General features: G+C 41.3%; 2 protein-coding genes across 2 annotated transcripts in view; both read left to right on the forward strand.

Moving 5' to 3' along the window:
* The first annotated feature begins 1435 nt into the window (after positions 1-1435).
* Positions 1436-9680, forward strand: LOC126379204 (carboxypeptidase N subunit 2-like). The gene is made up of 9 exons (XM_050027894.1): positions 1436-1583; positions 2660-2803; positions 3795-4006; positions 4528-4728; positions 5697-5884; positions 6480-6684; positions 8108-8283; positions 8457-8596; positions 9331-9680. Exons 1-9 carry the CDS (start codon positions 1505-1507, stop codon positions 9453-9455), a joined length of 1470 nt encoding a protein of 489 aa, XP_049883851.1. The 5' UTR covers positions 1436-1504; the 3' UTR covers positions 9456-9680.
* A 1373-nt stretch (positions 9681-11053) lies between these two features.
* Positions 11054-19348, forward strand: part of LOC126379139 (P protein-like) — a 30345-nt gene continuing 22050 nt past the window's right edge. Inside the window, exons 1-3 of the mRNA XM_050027779.1 lie at positions 11054-11309; positions 14522-14623; positions 15058-15182. Coding sequence (XP_049883736.1) covers positions 14544-14623; positions 15058-15182 — 205 coding nt within the window. The 5' untranslated portion in view covers positions 11054-11309; positions 14522-14543. The remainder of the gene's footprint in view (positions 11310-14521; positions 14624-15057; positions 15183-19348) is intronic.

Genomic DNA, 19348 nt, shown 5'->3' on the forward strand with positions numbered 1-19348 from the left:
TATTTTTATTTTATATCCTGTCGAAATGTCGTAGAATATCTAAAAAAAAAATACTGTGGTGTTTTTTCACCTAAAAGTACGGCTTCATATAAAAACAAAATTACTGTGGTGTCCTTTTATAATCTACAATAAGTTTGACGTGACTTATTGTAGATTTGCCGCAGATGGCATTAACTACTTGGCCGGACAAATGGGGAGGGCTGAAGGCTCTCACCCGGTACAACGTTTAAGACAGCCTCGGCTCAGGGCGTCGTCTGAGAGGAAAAATATTTGATAGAATTATCAATCGTCAAAAAAAATTAAATTACATATTATGTAACTAGCTGAAAAACTACTACCACATCAGAATCTGTAACGCTGAGGGAAAGACGTGGCCAGAAAACCTCCGAAAGTAAGATGATCAAGGCACGTTAAGCTACTGGTCCCGGTTACTGCTTATTGATGTAAGTGAGTAGTCGTTACATAAACCATGTCAGGGGCCTATGGCGGCTCAATAGTAACCCTGACACCAGGGCTGATGAGGTTGGTACTCCACCTCACAACCCACACGATAGAAGAAGAGATACGAGCATGTCCCATATATGGGCCACATTTTTTTTTGCTATAGTATAGTGTTTATAAATAAATTCAAATAATTATTTAATAATTATTACAATACAATACAAAAACTCTTTATTGCACTTAAATCACATAAAAAAATAAAAATAGAAATAAATTATTATTTGTTTATTAAATTTATTAATAAAATAAATATTACTTATTAACTAATAAATTTATTAAATAGTTAATATATTTTTTGTGTATCTAAATTCCAATGTTTAACGAAAAATAAAATTGCACGTGAGGGGTTGATACCTAATTTTCAGTTACACAGTGAACGTGTTAAAAGTGTTATCTTTAAGTATGTAGATAACGAACTCCATGAGCTTTTTAGGGTTCCGCAGAAGTAGGGACTGAATCTCAAGTTATTAGTTATTCCACTTATTTCTTATTCTGCGGATCTTCAATGTCTTGCCGGATAGAATTAAAGAGTTGCCCGAGAAACTCTTAAAAAAAGCCATACGAAAAATATGCATTGATAATTGCTTTTAGAATATAGACGAATTTTATCAATTTATAATGAATTTTTAATGAAATAAAATATGTAAATAGCACAATTATTTTGTTTTATGTTTTATTATGGCTAAGTATAGTATTTAAGTAACTGTATTTTATAATTATATTGAAATGTATCTTTATTTTATTTTTTAATATTGAATATTGCATTATTAGAAGAAGAAAATGTACGGAGCCCTTTCTATTAAGCGGCCAACTCGCACTCGGTCGGTTTATCATTTATCGTTTCCTTCGCTAAGAATCAAGGTGAGAATTTAGCGTAGACCCTTTGCATATCTCAGTATCGTACCTAATCTAATAACGTATAGAGGTATCTGATAGCACCGTCACATTATTTAGTTATTGAATTATAAATCGTGTACGAGAAAAGCGTATAGGTTATGTCGTTATGAGAAAATTAAATTGCGTTTGTGTGTTCCTGTGTTTAGTGGTCGAGTTTCATTATGGAGCTATGCAGACGGAAAATGGTTAGTACAATAGTACCTATAAGCACGGAATATACATTGTTTTAAGTTTACGCGGTTATTATCATAATTAAAACACATAGTAACGGGTTCTTACCGCGTTTAAAATAGGGATATGAGACCCCCGATATTTCGACACTGTTGCAAGTGCCATGATCACGGGATGACTGATGAGATTATCGCTATTTTAAACGCGGTAAGAACCCGTTATTATGTGTTTTAATTAGCATGGAATATCTTCATAATGAGGAGGTCGGTGGCGCAGCGGTTAATGCGCTCGGTCTGCGATTGTTGAAGTTATGCAACTTTCGCAAAGGCCGGTCATAGGATGGGTGACCACAAAAAAAAAGTTTTCATCTCGAGCTCCTCCGTGCTTCGGAAGGCACGTTAAGCTGTTGGTCCCGGCTGCATTAGTAGTCGTTAATAACCATCAATCCGCACTGGGCCCGCGTGGTGGTTTAAGGCTGATCTCCCTATCCATCCATAGGGAAGGCCCGTGCCCCAGCAGTGGGGACGTTAATGGGCTGATGATGATGATGATGATCTACATAATATAGTGCTAAGTAAGGGGTTATATTGGAATATACAGGGTGTTAGTGACATCGTAACGAAAACTTTGAGGGATGATTCAGACCATTCTTCTGAGTTGACATCAAGTGGAATTTTCCGTCGCAAAATTCATGATTCGTGTTTTTTTTATTCGTATGTTTATGTCCTTTGTATATGTCGTTGTGCATCATCATCATCAGCCCATTAACGTCCCCACTGCTGGGGCACGGGCCCTCCCTATGGATGGATAGGGAGATCGGGCCTTAAACCACCACGCGGGCCCAGTGCGGATTGATGGTTATTAACGACTGCTAATGCAGCCGGGACCAACAGCTCGAGATGAAACCTTTTTTTCATTGTGGTCACCCATCCTATGACCGGCCTTTGCGAAAGTTGCTTAATTTCAACAATCGCAGACCGAGCGCGTTAACCGCTGCGCCACCGAGCTCCTCCTGCGCCACCGAGCTCCTCCTGCGCCACCGAGCTCCTCTGACGTTGTGCAATAAAGTATTATTGATTGATTGATTTAGTTACAGAGTCAGGAACACAGATGGAGCTAGTTACGTCGTCAGCACCAACTGACCTGGTCTGCAGCACGTGCTCCTGCGATGCTGGAGCGGTGGATTGCCAAAAGCGAGATATACGGAGACCGTTCCTGTGGGAAGACTGGGAAGGTAGGTAATACTAAATACTAAATAATTATATGTAAGTAAGTTTAAGTAGTATGTATCTATGTACATATATACCGCGATGTCCGTGGCCCGCAGAATACCAGCGTCGTGGCTCACGCCGTATGGGCGATAGGCTGATCCCTTATCACCATAAGGTTCATCATATCCATCTTTGGACTTCGTATCAACAGTGGCTGCAAGTTGTCTTTGATTACTTGTGGCTCTGCCCACCCCATTAGGGATTACGGGCGTGAGTTTATGTATGTATGTATGTTCTTTCTTTCTTTCTTTCTTTCTTTCTTTCTTTCTTTCTTTCTTTCTTTCTTTCTTTCTTTCTTTCTTTCTTTCTTTCTTTCTTTCTTTCTTTCTTTCTTTCTTTCTTTCTTTCTTTCTTTCTTTCTAATAGACGATGAAGGAAACTAAATCTAGTCTCTCCTCTCCGGTTGATTGAGGCATGGTACAACAAAACCTTCAACTTCAACAAAACAAAGCTTCTTCGGACATATGCGGTCTCCAAAGCACAGTCTGGAGAAGCAGGTCATCGTTGGGCAAATGGATGGCAAACGCGCGCGAGGAAGGGCACCTACGAGGTGGTCTGACATCGTGAAGAAGACGGTGGGCGGCAGCATACAGAGGGCGGTCCACGCAGCATATAACCGTACCGAATGGAAAACCATAACCTGTGGTCGCGATCCTCAACAGTGCGGGAACGACGAAGAAGATAACAAAACCAGCCAGGTCTTCATGACAACCGCGCTGAATTATATTGAGCGCTTCGACCAATAAACGATACGAATGCTATCTACATAGATGGTTCCGGCCTGGCAAGAGCTGCGGGCTCAAGTCCCGTCGGAGTAAGAATATTTTTTGACATAAATTTTCTCTTCGGAAATATCCCATCTCATCTTATCTTATGAGAATCAGAGGTGTCCCTCCGCCCTACGGGGAAATAGGCGTGATGTTTGGTTAAGTAATGATTCCTTCACACTTTCAGGTCTCAAACCCCACCAGCCAACATCAGTAGACCTGAGCTTCAATCCTCTAGGTTCCCTTACAAAGATAGCTCCCCTGCCGATCCAGCACCTGACTCTATCCAGCTGTGAGATAGAAAGTATCCAAGGGCGGAGCTTCAGCAAACTGGCGGACCTGGTCACCCTGGACTTGAGTTACAACAAGATCGTCAGTCTGGATCGGCAGGTATTTGAAGTAAGATTTTTTTTTCTAAAAAAAATATTTACAACATAACTTCAACAGTCTATATATACGTCCCACCGCTGGGCAAAGGCTTCCCCTCAAGCCATAGGGGGTATAGAACATACTCCACCACGCTGATCCACTGCAGGTTGGTGGTGGTATTTAGGCTATAAAAATATTTAAGTACTTACACATACATAAACGCCTATATACGTTTGGATCATAAATGAATGATCACGTGCTCAGCAGTGAAGGAAAACATTCCCGAGAAATGCATTTTCGGAGGTATGTGACTTTTTGTGGAGGTGTGTGGTATGTGGTTTGTATTGGGTTGGTTTTCCTTTCGCGGGTTGGAAGGTCAGACAGGCAGTCGCTTCTGTAAAAAACCAACCTGTCAAATCTTCAGGTTAGGTAAGCGGACCCTATGAAAAACAGGATAACGCTAGGGGGTTGATGTTATTGTCAATAAGACACAAATTATTTTAGCAAAAAAATGCAGCAGTTCGCAAAGTCAGCCACGATTTGTCTTCCAGGGCCCTACAATACCAGGTCAAGAGCCTCAGCCATTTGCGAAGATGAGGACCCTGAATCTGTCCCACAACGAACTCCACGCGCTGCCCCAAGACCTGTTCATCGCTTTGCCAGAACTGACGACTTTAGACCTCAGCGGTAACCCACTGCGGTATATAGACCAGGTTACGATGGCTGCTGTTACCATGCTGACTAAATTGAAGGTACTATACCTTAGTACAGGATACTTCTTCTTCTATCCTGAGGGTTGTGATGTGAATATCAACCTCATCAATCCTGGTGTCAGGGTTATTATTGAGCTGCCAATAGCCCCTGACATGGTTTATGTAACGACTACTCACTTACATAAGTGGTAACCGGGACCAACGGTTAAATATAGTGCCTTCCGAATCACAGATCATCTTACTTTCGGACAATCAGGTGATCAGCCTGTAATGTCCTAACCAAACTAGGGATCACAAAGTGATTTTTGTGATGTGTCCCCATCGGAATTCGAACCCGGAACCTCCGGATCGTAAGTCCAACGCTCAACCACTGGACCACGGAGGCCGTATACTTCACAACCTAGTCAAATGAGATACATTTTACGAAATGTCAAAACGAAAGTTTTAATAATAATAATAAAAACACTTTATTGCACACAAATTCACAAAACATTTACAGGATAAACTTATTCTAAGGTGGGCAAAGGCGGCCTTATCGCTAAGAGCGATCTCTTCCAGACAACCTTCGGCAAAGGATATGGTACATTTGTACAGCTGCAGTGTAGCGCGCAGATACGTAAAATAAGACAATAGACACATTTTATATATACATACACAATCTTATAGCTTTTTCTTAGTTTTGTTTGGAGTTTGTACGGAAATTGGGTCCTGTACGGTCACGAGCATTAATATGTATACACTTTGGTACCATGTCACATTAACTTGTTTGACAAATTGAACTGTAAGTCTCACTAAATGTCAAATATGTTAGTGCGGCAGAGTCCTAAAGTGGGTACATTATATTGCTCATGACTGTACATAGCATAGAATCACGTCTGATTCCCACAAGAGAGAGGCAGGGGTGTAAACTATACACACCCACTTCTCGTATTTCGATTTCTAGAAGATTCTTCCCAAAAACGCTGCTCAAACCATCTGGTAAAAGGAATGATTATTTACTTCTCCAGGAATTGAATCTCAGCAGCTGTGAGCTGGAGACCCTCCCCGAGGGTCTGTTCCGTCGTCAGCGTCGTCTGGAGCGCCTGGACCTCTCCGCCAACCTGTTCACCAGCGTCCCTGCTACCCTCGGCGAGACCGCCAACTTGGTCTACTTGAGACTCGATGAGAATCCTTTTGCCAGCTTGGATGAGGGCACGCAAGTATTACCTACATACAATACAACAACTCATGCATACAAAAGACATTGTAGTTTTGTGTCAAACGGCATTAACTTGGCCGGACAAATGGTGAGCGCTGAGGGATCTCACCTGGTCCAAAATTTAAGACATCAGGCCTGAGGGCGCTTAGTTTATATTTGAAACATTTAAAAGACCCTAGTGGGTACCCGTCGACCACGCCGGCGGGGTCGGTATCGGGATCCAGAAATGTATGTTTTCGTGAGCTGATTGTTTCCTATGGCGAGTAGGTGCAGCAGGTAAAACTTTAAATTAACCCTTTTCACGCCCCTTACCTAGGTCCAGTTTTTTACAGAACTTACTGCCTATTTGAACTTCCAACCTGCGAAGGGAAAACCAGCCCAATACAGATCAGGTCACATACCTCCGAAACGCATTGTTCGGGAACGTGGGTTTCCTCCATGATGATCCTTCACCGTTGATCACTTGCGAATGATTCAAACACGAATTCGATAATCATTGGTTTTCTGTGCTGGGATTCTGGGGTGTGGGTTGAGAGGTGGATTACCAACCTCATCAACCCTGGTGCTGACTAAAATAATTTTCATTTTCCAGAGCTATATCAAAACTGACCAGCCTTCAAGAGCTTCACCTCAATCGGCTCAGCAAACTCCAGTCCATATCTGAAGGCGCTCTCGGACAGCTAGAGAGCCTGACCTCTCTATACCTGTGCTGTAACCGTAGACTGACCACGCTAGACCCTGGCTTCTTGATGTGGACTGATGAGCTGGAGGTCGAGAGGTTTCCTTTGCTTCAAAAGGTAAGGTTCATGTGGACCCAACTAGTTGACCAGCTAGTTCCACCCACATGCAACAGATGGCGTTGATAGATGGCCTAAAACGCGCTAGCAAAGTTTGCACAGCGCGACACATATATACAGGGTGTTAGTGACATCGTAACGAAAACTTTGAGGGGTGGTTCAGGCCATGATTCTGAGTTGATATCAAGTAGAAAGTTCCGTCGCAAAAGTATGGATTGGAAAATAATTAAAAAGAAAAGAAAAATTTTCATGAATTTTTTGACACGAAATTCCACTTTATATCAACTCAGAATCATGGTCTGAACCATCCCCCTCAGTATTCGTTACGGTGTCACTAACACCCATACCTACTTATATGGCTACCGTATGTACTTGTACGGGGTGTAAGTGTCATCGTAACGAATACTGAGAGGGATGATTCATCTGATTATTCTGAGTTAATACCAAGTGGAACTTTCCATCGCAAAAGTATAGAATTGAAAATAATTTAAAAAAAACTAAAAAAAAAACATGAAGTTTGCGACGGAAAATTCCACTTGATTTTAACTCAGAATCATGGTCTGAATCATCCCCCTGAGTATTCGTTACAATGTCACTAACACCCTGTATACAACTTCCAACATGACACCGTTGAATCGTCGATCCCTAGTCACACTACCAACTTGTGGCTAGAGGGGTACTATGCTCTGTTCAGTACCCAAAAACATCCTTAGAGGCACACTCACGCCTATATCTTTGGAATTTCATTTGTCATCTGGATTTCTGTTGTCCGGGTGAGAGCCCTTACCGCTTCCCGATTTGTCTGGCCAAGTAGTTAACGCCATTTGCTGGAAATCTACAACAAGCCATGTTCTTGTCGGTGTAGCATTCTCCATTCTTTCTATCAAAGGCCAATTATTTCACTTCCTTATAAGACACGACGTTCGCCTTCTTTTTAATCTGTTCCATGTAAGCTCTTATTGGTCTTTCCCTTCCTCTCTTTCCTTGTATCTTCCCTTCTGTGATGTTTTTAACAAATTCATCGAGTCTTATTAAGTGTCCAATCATCTTGTCTCTTCTGTCCTCAATAACTCTCTCTTCATTTCCCTTACTCTTACTATCATTTCTTTATTAGTAACCCTTTCTGTCCAACTTATTTTTTCCATCCTCCTCCAACACCACATTTTAAAGGCCTCGAAGCCCTCATGTTCATGTCATTTGTGCTCATGTTTATACAAATAAATTATCTTATCTTATTTCTATTACACGGGAATTAAATATAACTGCCCAGGACCGGGTACCATGCACCTCTGCCTATCCTTTTGGAGATACAGGAGTGATGTTATGCCAACTAGCAATGGGAGATCCCCTTCTATGATGTTCAAAAATATAATAATACCCAAACGTGAATTCATATTTGAATTGATGCAAGTCCTTCTTCCAGCTCCACCTGAACAACAATAACCTGTCCATCATCAGCTCCGAGTACCTGGACCGCTGGGACCGACTGGTGGAGGTGGACGTCAGCAACAACCCATACACCTGCGACTGCCACATCCAGTGGATGATAGATGTACTGGTACCGCTCCTCAACTCCACTGGTGATGCTTCCAACATGGTGTAAGTAGTGTTGCCTATCGATCTTTGTTTGAGCGTGTATCAGAATTCGAAGATGTCGAAGTGACATCTACCTGTCAACAGGAAGGGGCCGGCCTCCACCTCACAACCCACACGAGAGAAGAAGAAGTGTGTTACCAATTGAGTTTGAGTCTTCATTTTTGTTTAATTTTCAGTTGCAAAAGACCTCAAGAGGTCCGTGGTATATCCTTGGATAAACTCAGCGCTATGTCCAAGACGTTGACATGCCCAGACACGGAAAACCTCACACAACACCCAGCATCTGATGGTGCTATTATCTTAGGTATTATGATAGGTAAGTTTGGAGATACGTCACGTCAAAAAAAAAACGGCGACGGGAAATTCCATTTGATATCAACTCTGAATCATCCCCCTCAGTATTCGTTACGATGTCACTAACACCCTATCTACTTGTATGTACTTGTACAGGGTGTAAGTGACATCGTAACGAATACTGAGGGGGATGATTCAGCTCATTGTTCTCAGTTAATATTAACTGGAATTTTCCATCGTGGGATTGATTTTTTTTCAAATTCAAATTCAAAAATATCTTTATTCAGTTGGTAACATAGTTACACTTTGAATCGTCATTTTTTACATAACGAACGTCTCATCCGCCTAAAACTACTGCAGCTTCTCACAACCTGTATAGCTGGGGAAAAGAAGCTGCAAGAAAAACCTCGGCGCAGGGCCCTAGACGTTCTTTAAAAAAATAAACATAAAATATTGGTATACAATTGAGTAATTTAGCTGCTTAATATCAGTTCTCAGACAGTTAATCCCATGCATTCATATCTTCTAAATAATCACTAACTTTATAATAACCTTTTTCGTAAAGTTTTTGTTTAACTACTGTCTTAAAACAGTAGAAAGGCAAATTCTGAATGTCAATGGGAATCTTATTGTAAAAACGTATACATTGCCCCTTAAGTCAGGATTGCATTCCCACAGTGCTTACGCATGATCGCGTGGAAGTCATCTATACGGCGAACATACCGGAGGTTATGTCATGTTTGTTTTTTTTTTCAGGTATATTCGTGACATTCCCGCTAGTGTTTCTAACCGTGATAGTGTGGAGAAGAGGATATTTTACCAAGTGTCGTGCGAGAGTGATACGTGTGAAGGAATATGACGAAGATGACGATGCATTTTAGAGTTATATGCAGGGTGTTAGTCATCGTAACGACGGAAAACACTTGATATTAACTCAGAATCATGGACCGAATCATCCCCCTCAGTGTTCGTTACGATGTCACTAACACCTGTATTTGATTTGATTACATTAGGTAATAGGTACTTCAACCGTGGTGTCTTATGACATATGACATTAGTGTAGTGAGATAATTATGATATTTCACAAATTTTATAATAAGGTAATTAATTAAGGGTAATAAATAATTCGATTCAATGTGTTCTTTTTTTATTGTCGATAATATCTAAATACATCTATGCCACAGATGGCAGTAACTACTTGGCCGGACAAATGGGGAGCGCTGAAGGCTCTCACCCGGTACAACGTTTAAGACAACAGGCCTGAGGGTGCCCAGTTGGGCGCGAACCTCGGCTCAAGGCGTCGTCTGAGAGGAAAAATATTTGATAGAATTTATCGACCGATCGAGTAACTTAAATTTTTGACGTTCAATAAACGCTATGTAAGCCAATTTTTAAGAATAAATCTTTTTGAATTTTTGAATTTTGAAGCTCGCCACTTCGTAGGTCCGTGTAGAGTCTGTGGATGCCGTCGGCGAGTCACCCTGTCAGTCCCGGTGAGCGACTCCAGGGGTTTCATAAAACTTACAATTATAAATTACAACGACAATTTGATGTTCATTACGTAGCTAATTTGAAACTGCAAAATATTTGTAATCACACACTCTGCAATGTACATCAAATTGCCTTGGTAATTTACAATTAATTTACATGTAATTTACAAACTAACCTAACCTAACAGAATTTCAGAATTTGCTTTTCAACTGTTTTAAGACATTCACTATTGTCTTTACAAAAAACTTTACAAAAAAGGTTATTATAAAGTTAGTGATTATTTAGAAGATATGAATGCATGGGATTAACTGTCTGAGAACTGATATTAAGCAGCTAAATTACTCAATTGTATACCAATATTTTATGTTTATTTTTTTAAAGAACGTCTAGGGCCCTGCGCCGAGGTTTTTCTTGCAGCTTCTTTTCCCCAGCTATACAGGTTGTGAGAAGCTGCAGTAGTTTTAGGCGGATGAGACGTTCGTTATGTAAAAAATGACGATTCAAAGTGTAACTATGTTACCAACTGAATAAAGATATTTTTGAATTTGAATTTGAAAAAAAATCAATCCCACGATGGAAAATTCCAGTTAATATTAACTGAGAACAATGAGCTGAATCATCCCCCTCAGTATTCGTTACGATGTCACTTACACCCTGGCACTTTTGGGCCAAGTTTGACACGGAGTGGGTTCTAGGTTAAGTAATTTTAAGTTAGGTTATTTGACGACTTTTTTGTAATACTTGTGAAAATTAACAATTGCAAGTTTTATAAAACGGGCCCCGGCCAAGCGGCACTGAGCTATCACGCACACAGTTGTTACTTAAGTATTTGTTTATTTTGAAATCGCTTCCGATAAATTCTAACTGCAATATTCTTGATAACGCGCGGCATATAAATAATGCTTAAATGCTAGACTGAAAATGATAAAAATACATTCAATGTCAGCACACATTCCTAATACCTACAAAAGTCAGTAACGGACCGCGCGCCAATGCGAACGCTAGCGTCGGATTTAAATTCGAATTTAGAACAAATGTAAATATAAATAAAACCAATGTTCTAAAATTAATTTTAAATAAATGTCATTCCATTTAATTTAAATGTTCAAATATACTTTTTTTTAAAGTATTCTTAATTCGATATTTGTAATTTGGAATTTGCCGGACAGTATTAAGCGACCTCGTGCAAAAACCTGTTGTTTAGTGTGCATGTGAGAATGAAACGCGTGTTTCTATTCGTACGGGTAATAGTTTTATTTATTTTCCTTAGCATAACCTCAAATCGTGAAGTTAAACTTAGTTTTATGCCTACTTACTTATTTGTAATATGGGAAGTTTTTAGTTTTTTAACGTGGGTAACTCTTCTTCTATCGTGTTGGTTGTGAGATGAATTACCAACCCCATCAACCCTGGTGTCAGGGTTATTACTGAGCCGTCAAAGGCCCCTGACATGACTTATGTAACGACTATGTACTTACATCAGTAAGTAGTAACCGGGACCAACAGCTTAACGTGCCTTCAGAAGCACGGATCATCTTACTTTCGGACAATCAGGTGATCACCCTATAATGTCGTATAACCAAATTAGGGCTCACAAAGTGGTTTTCGTGATGTGTCCCCACCGGGATTTGAACCCGGGACCTTCGGATCGTGAGCCCAACGCTCAAACCACTTGACCACGGAGGCCGTATTACCTATCAAAAGTATAAAATACCATACCTATAAAACTGTTCGTGTGTAGATATTCTTATAATATTCTCTATGCTCGAGTAAATCGATTGTGAGATCCATTGTTTCACTCTATCACAAAGGCGAGTCTAGTTATGCTCGAGGCGTGAAGGTCAGGTCATTGACCTGTGATGTATATACAGGATGTAAGTGACACCGTAACGAAAACTTTGAGGGATGATTCAGACATTGATTCTGAGTTGATATCAAGTGGAAATTACGTCGCAAAAGTATAGAATTGAAAATAATTTAAAAAAGCTAAAAAATCATGAATTTTGCGACGGAAAATTCCACTTGATATTTATTAGTTCAGAATCATGGTCATGGCACGTTAAGCCGTTGGTCCCGGGTGCATTAGCAGTCGTTAATAACCACCAATCCGCACTGGGCCCGCGTGATGGTTTAAGGCACGATCTCCCTATCCATCCATAGGGAAGGCCCGTGCCCCAGCAGTGGGGACGTTATAGGCTGGTGATGATGATGGTCTGAATCATGCCCCTCAGTATTTGTTACGATGTCACTAAACATTATCCCGTTTCTCACAGGGTCCGCTTACCTAACCTGAAGATTTGACAGGTCCGGTTTTTACAGAAGCGACTGCCTGTCTGACCTTCCAACCCGCGAATGGAAAACCAGCCTACAGATTAGGTCACATACCTCCGAAAATGTATTTCTCGGGAGTGTGGGTTTCCTTACGATGTTTTCCTTCACCGCTGAGCACGTGATAATCATTTATGATCCAAACATGAATTCGGAAACAAATTCGACAATCATTAGTTTAGGCCTTTGCCGGATTCGAACCTGCGACCTCGAAGTGAGAGGCAAGCGTTCTACCAACTGGGCTACCACAGCTCTTAATGTTCCTTATCGGAATGTTCTGAGTGTTCCTAAAACCTAAAATGCGACAGTTAGGGCGGTATTATTAAACTAATCTCAGCTTTGAGACTGCTCTCAATATCATGTCAATGTGACAGTTCTTATATAAAAACAGGGACTTGAGCATGGTATTCTTCTTATCGTGTGGATTGTGAGGTGGAATACCAACCCCATCAACCCTGGTGTCAGGGTTATAATTGAGCCGCCAAAAGCTCCCTGACATGGCTCATGTAACGATTACTCACTTACATCAGTAAATAGTAACCGGGACCAACGGCTTAACGTGCCTTCTTAAGCAGGGATCATCTTATTTACGGACCATCAGGTGATCAGCCTGTAATGTCCTAACCAAACTAGGGATCACAAAGTGATTTTTGTGATATGTCCCCACCGGGATTCGAACCCGGGGCCTCCGGATCGTGAGTCCAACGCTCAACCACTGGAACACAGAGGCCGTTACGACGTTAGAGGGACTTGAGCATGGTCTTGAGGGCAGTCTCAGCTGAGATTAGTTTATTAATACCACCCTAAAAAGGCGCGAAAGTTATATAAAAAGTAAAAAGAGCTTTGGTAATAAAGTCTTTATACAGATAATACAAATTAAATACTTTTTACAAATAAGATCAGAGCACAAGAAAAAATAGCCAGTGTCTGTAAATATTACAATTTTTACAACGGGAACATTTTTTTTTGACGTGACGTAGATTTGCCGCAGATGGCATTAACTACTTGGCCGGACAAATGGGGAGCGCTGAAGGCTCTCACCCGGTACAACGTTTAAGACAACAGGCCTGAGGGTGCCCAGTTGAGCGCGAACCTCGGCTCAGGGCGTCGTCTGAGAGGAAAAATATTTGAAAGAATTAATCGACCCTAGTGGGTCGATAGCGATCGCGAGCTGATTGGCCGCCTCTATGGCTAGAGTAATCGGGTCATCTCGATCGTATATAACGTCCTTCAGAATTCGCCAGAATGTCACATCACTATTTCTTTGGCATAAAACACGAATTATACAGACTGTAATCGCTAGTAATCATAGTTATCACGATAATCATAACATCATCGTCGTCATCGTAAAATTATACGACATACTGATTACATACATCTAGTCTGATTAAAATACGGAATAGAAGAGGATGGAAATGCCTTAACGCGCATTTTATATTTTACTAGCGACCCGCCCGGCCCCGGCTTCGCTCGGGTGCAACGCCGAGGAAAAAATGAAATTATTTACGACATCACATTAAAAACCTCAAAAATAACCGTATTTCTCCACTATTTCACATATAAACCTTCCTCTTGAATCATAACGTATTAATAAGGATTAATACTACGTATAAAACGACAACTCTCCGCTCCCCACCAGCGGCTGAGCTAGGTTTACCTCACCCCCTCGGTCTTACTTTAGTTTTCAATCGTATGTGTCACTTGCGGCGCGTATTAATTTTGTGTTATGTTACATACACATAAACTGCCTATAAACGTCCCACTGCTGGGCACAGGCCTCCCCTCAATCAACCGGAGAGGGTATGGAGCATACTCCACCACGCTGCTCCACTGCGGGTTGGTGGAGGTGTTTTTACGGCTAATAGCCGGGACCAACGGCTTAACGTGCCCTCCGAAGCACGGAATCATCTTACTTTTTCGAACAATCAGGTGATTCAAGCCTGAAAAGTCCTTACCAAACAAAGGACAGTCTCACAAAGTGATTTTAAAATGTCCCCATCGGGAATCGAACTCGGACCTCCAGATCGTGAGCCTAACGCTCTAACCACTAGACCACGGAGGCTGTTACTGGGAGGCTGGTGTTGTGTTATGTAATAGTATGTATACTAACCAAATTAATCCTTTTCAGGTCTAAAAAAACAACTACAAAAATGAGTAACCTTTGGAAGAGCCTGAAGGAGTGGTCAGGTGTTTCGCATGGCCAAGTGGATACAGAGCTGGTCCGAAGCAGGTACTTTATTATTATTCTTCTTCTTCTTATCGTGTGGGTTATGAAGTGGAATACCAACCTCATCAACCCTGGTGTCAGGGTTATGATTGAGTCGCCAAAGGCCCCTGACATGGCTCATGTAACGATAACTCACATCAGTAAATAGTAACCGGGACCAACGGCTTAACTTGCCTTCCGAAGCATGGATCATCTTACTTTCGGACAATCAGGTGATCAGCCAGTAATGTCCTAAACAAAATAGGGACCAAAGTAATTTTTGTGATATGTCCCCACCGGGAAGCGAACCCGGGACCTCCGGATCGTGAACCCAACGCTCAACGTACCAATGGACAGTCGTTTCGGATTCAGACCATGATTCTGAGTTAATATCATGTGAAATTGTCGGTTGCCGTCGTTTCAGGGATTTCAAAATGTTCTTATGTTCTGTTACGCAGGTACTCTCTAGTATCCACCGGAGAACTGACTGAGGACACCCTGAGACTCTGGCTTGGACTGCCGGAGGAAGTCCGGTTCGATCCCGCGCTGGAACCCTTCCGGAAACTTTATGAAAAGGAACACGGTAAGTATCAAGTTTTTCACACACACAGTGGTTGTACTTGAGTCCACTGGGGTGTGTGGGTTTGGGAATTGAGCGACTTGTGTGGACACATTGGCACTATTCCATGTCGATGGAAACTCTTTACGTCCGGGAGCTGCAGCTTTGATGGGAGAGAACCTTAAAAAAAGTATCTGGGTCTGGGTCAGTCCTATTTATTTGTACCTTTTGCCGTGGAAACGATGGCGCCATTTGGCCCGGAGACGAAAAGTTTCATTAACACGTTGCCAGTCCAGTGACCCATATACGGGTCATGACGGACTAGCTCTATACGTCCGTGACCCATATATGGGCCATGGCGGACTAGCTCTATACGTCCGTGACCCGTATATGGGCCATGATGGACTAGCTCTATACTTCCGTGACCCATATATGGGCCATGACGGACTAGCTCTATACGTCCGTGACCCATATACGGGTCATGACGGACTAGCTCTATACGTCCGTGACCCATGTATGGGTCACTAAGAAACGACCAGGTACGCGGGCGGGTGCTCCACTTATTATTTACGTTTTTAAGACGTATAATAATTTATTTTATTTATTTCTATCATTAAAGTATTACATTGTTAGGTAAACCACTGATACCGTAAAAAAAAGAAAAAAAAAAGTAATATGCGGGACTTACGAGGAAGTCAAAACATTTTGTATGGGGACTGTCAACGTGTTAAGGAAGGACCTTTCGAAGCGTCTCGTCGAGGCGACGCATGAGTCGACGGTTGGCAGCTACTTTTGTCAAAGGGTTGGTTTAGCTGTCCAAAGGGGAAATGTTGCCAGTCTTTTGGGCACTTTCCCCCGGTGTAATGCTTTGGAGTTTTTATTTTTGTAGATATCTGTAAGTATGATGTTTTTGTGTTTAATAAATGTTGTTTTTAAAAAGAATAAAGCATGTAAAGTCTTGAACCTAAATAATGATTTTATAATAATACTATCTATTACAACTCTATCACCCGTATGTGTCGTCAGTACAACGACCTTGTCGTTAATGACAAGGATATTGATATTTTTAATAATATTTTTTCTGCCTTCATTCGTTTTCTTGTTAGAAACATAATGCTCACCTGAATATTTGGCCGTAGATCCATCGCAGTTGTTACCATGTTGTTGCGGAGCTAAGTATATTTTATTGTAATATCTTTTAATTTGCGTCGTCTTTTCTCGCCATAGTATTGTATAACTTGCATATACGTTTAGTTGGGCTACAGTCTGAACCTCAAAAAGTGTATTATTTCATAAGATTTGTGTCTGTAACCTGTTACGTGTGTTTATTAATAATAAATAAACAAATATTACGATTCCGAGTTAACATCGTCGCAAAATTTATGATTTCATTTTGTGTTTTCTAGATTATTTTCAATTCCATATGTTTGCGATGGAAAATTCATACATACATACATAAACTCACGCGTATTTCCCACCGGGGTAAGCAGAGACTATAGAATTCCATTTGCTTCGATCCTGACACACTTCTCTTGCTTCCTCCACAGTTATCAATCGCTTCATACTCGCACGCCGGTTCAGAGTAGATCGTATTAAACCTTTTCTAAGGACATCTCCAAAAAAAATATGAAAAAAATGGAAAATTCCACTTGCTATTAACTCAGAATCAGCTGAATCATTCCCCTTAGTGTTCAGTATGGTGTCAGTAACACCCTGTATATGGTTGTAGATATGTCTGAGTGAGTATCTAATTATGTCTGACCATATTTGGTTATCAAACAAGCAAGCAAAATATGACCACGACATGGTCGAATTTGTCAACGTTGCACAATTCACAACTACCTTATAGAGATGAGCAGGGCTGCCAGATGAAAAAAAGGCATGATCGTACGTCAACTACAAAAAAATCGTATTCCAAGGAAATTTTGAAATGAAAAGATAGTACAACTTAAAAGTTATAATGCAATAAAACTATTTATTAGACTTATACTAATTTTCTGAGGTCATATTTTTATTCGGCAAACTGCGCTATTCGTTATCTATCGCCTGCATCACTTGCATGTCCTCGGGTTTTATTATTCTTGGAACCAGTATCATGAGTGGCAGCAACGTCGGTACTTTTTTCATGTAATTACTGGAAACAGCATTGGTAGGTTCAAGACCAGTTTCGATATAATGGGGTCATCTAAATCATATATTTTTTAGATTTTTTCTGCACTTGTGATTAAAAAATGCCTGCAGCGTTGAAAAAAATCGAAGCTGCCGGAGGAACACATTTGTTTCATTACGAAATGTTGCCAGGTACCGAAAAATCGTACACTTTCCGTACGATCGTAGTCTTGCGATCGTACATGAGTAGAAATGCCAAAAAATCGTACGAGTACGATTTAAATCGTACATCTGGCAGCCCTGGAGATGAGGTTCATTTGGGTTGTCATAACATATCATACGCTCACAACTACATCCTGATGGGTATTAATAGCCAAAGGTACATCATCATCACCTCCCTAGCATTATCCCGTTTTTCACAGGGTCCGCTTACCTAACCTGAAGATTAGACAGGTCCGGTTTTTTACAGAAGCGACTGCCTGTCTGACCTTCCAACCCGCGAAGGGAAAACCAGTCCAATATAGGTTAGGTCACATACCTCCGAAAATGCATTTCTCGGGAATGTGGGTTTCCTCACGAAGTTTTTCTTCACCGCTGAGCACGTGATAATCATTTATGATCCAAATATGAATTCGAAAACAAATTCGACACTCATCGGTTTAGGCATGTGCTGGATTCGAACCTGCGACCTCGAAGTGAGAGGCAAGCGTTCTACTAACTAGGCTACCACGGCTCTTTAGCATACAACATATCATAACAAATACTTTATTGCACAAACAGGAAAATACAAAAGAAAAATAGAAAGCGTATAATAGGCGGCCTTATTGCTAAGTGGCAATCTGTTCCAGGCAACCTTTAAGTATCGGAGATATTTAATATTAATTATAATTCTTCTTCTATCGTGTGGGTTGTGAGGTGGAATCCACTGTGGGTTATTGAGCCGCCATATAACGACTACTAACTTACATCAGTAAGTAGGAACCGGGACCAACGGCTTAACGTGCCTTCCGAAGCACGGATCATCTTTCTTTCGGACAATCAGGTGATCAGCCTGTAATGTCTTATAACCAAACTAGGGATCACAAAGTGATTTTCGTGATGTGTCCCCACCGGGCTTTGAACCCGGGACCTCCGGATCGTGAGCCCAACGATCAAACCACTAGACCACGGAGGGCGGTGTTATAATAAATAAATATCTAATATCTATACTTAAACTACTACATAAATACTATGGAAGAAAAGGAGTAGATAGATTATGAAGTTTTTTTTTGACGTGACTTATTGTAGATTTGCCGCAGATGGCATTAACTACTTGGCCGGACAAATGGGGAGCGCTGAGGGCTCTCACCCGGTACAAAATTTAAGACAACAGGCCCTGAGGGTGCCCAGTTGGGCGCGAACCTCGGCTCAGGACGTCGTCTGAGAGGAAGAATATTTGAAAGGATTAATCGACCCTAGTGGGTCGATAGCGATAAGCGCTGATTGAGGGAAATCGTCGACCACGCCGGCGGGATCGGTATCGCGGTCCTGAAGTGTTTGGTATCGCGAGCTGATTGGCTGTCTCTATGGCTAAGAGTTTATGAAGATTAAGAGAAAATAGAAGTAAGGAAATGCGCCTTGACTTGCCCTTTAAAGGACTCCAATGACGAAGCTCTCCTAATGCTTTCAGGCAGAGAATTCCACAGACAGACAGCATGAACCATGAATGACTTGGAGCAGAAGTCTGAGGAATGGGAAGGAATCATCCATCGCAAGATGAACTAAGTACCGACGCCTCACGCAGCTTTCTGTTAGACCAACGTGATAGGTGGTGAGCCGTATCGCTATAATGGTCGAGCCAACCTGTACAGTCATGAGCAATATTTTACCCACTTTAGGACTCTGTCGCACTAACATATTTGACATTTAGTGAGACTTACAGTTCAATTTGTCAAATAAGTTAATGTGACATGGTACCAAAGGGTATACATATTAATGCTCGTGACCGTACAATGCAAGTCCGCTACCGGGGTTCGAGTCGGCGCTCCCCGTTTGAGAAGCAAGCCATACCACAAGGCCACAGTCTTCTTATCGTGTGGGTT

The sequence above is a fragment of the Pectinophora gossypiella genome, chromosome 28 (assembly GCF_024362695.1).
Source record: "Pectinophora gossypiella chromosome 28, ilPecGoss1.1, whole genome shotgun sequence".
In the NCBI taxonomy this organism is placed as follows: domain Eukaryota; kingdom Metazoa; phylum Arthropoda; class Insecta; order Lepidoptera; family Gelechiidae; genus Pectinophora; species Pectinophora gossypiella.

What these genes read in the sequence shown, in the direction of transcription:
- LOC126379204 (XM_050027894.1), top strand. Translation starts at nt 1,505, where the DNA reads ATGAGAAAATTAAATTGCGTTTGTGTGTTCCTGTGTTTAGTGGTCGAG. An exon ending in CCTGTGGGAAGACTGGGAAG is followed by an intron (nt 2,804 to 3,794) that starts GTAGGTAATACT and finishes TCACACTTTCAG; the next exon opens with GTCTCAAACCCCACCAGCCA. An exon ending in TATCTTAGGTATTATGATAG is followed by an intron (nt 8,597 to 9,330) that starts GTAAGTTTGGAG and finishes TTTTTTTTTCAG; the next exon opens with GTATATTCGTGACATTCCCG.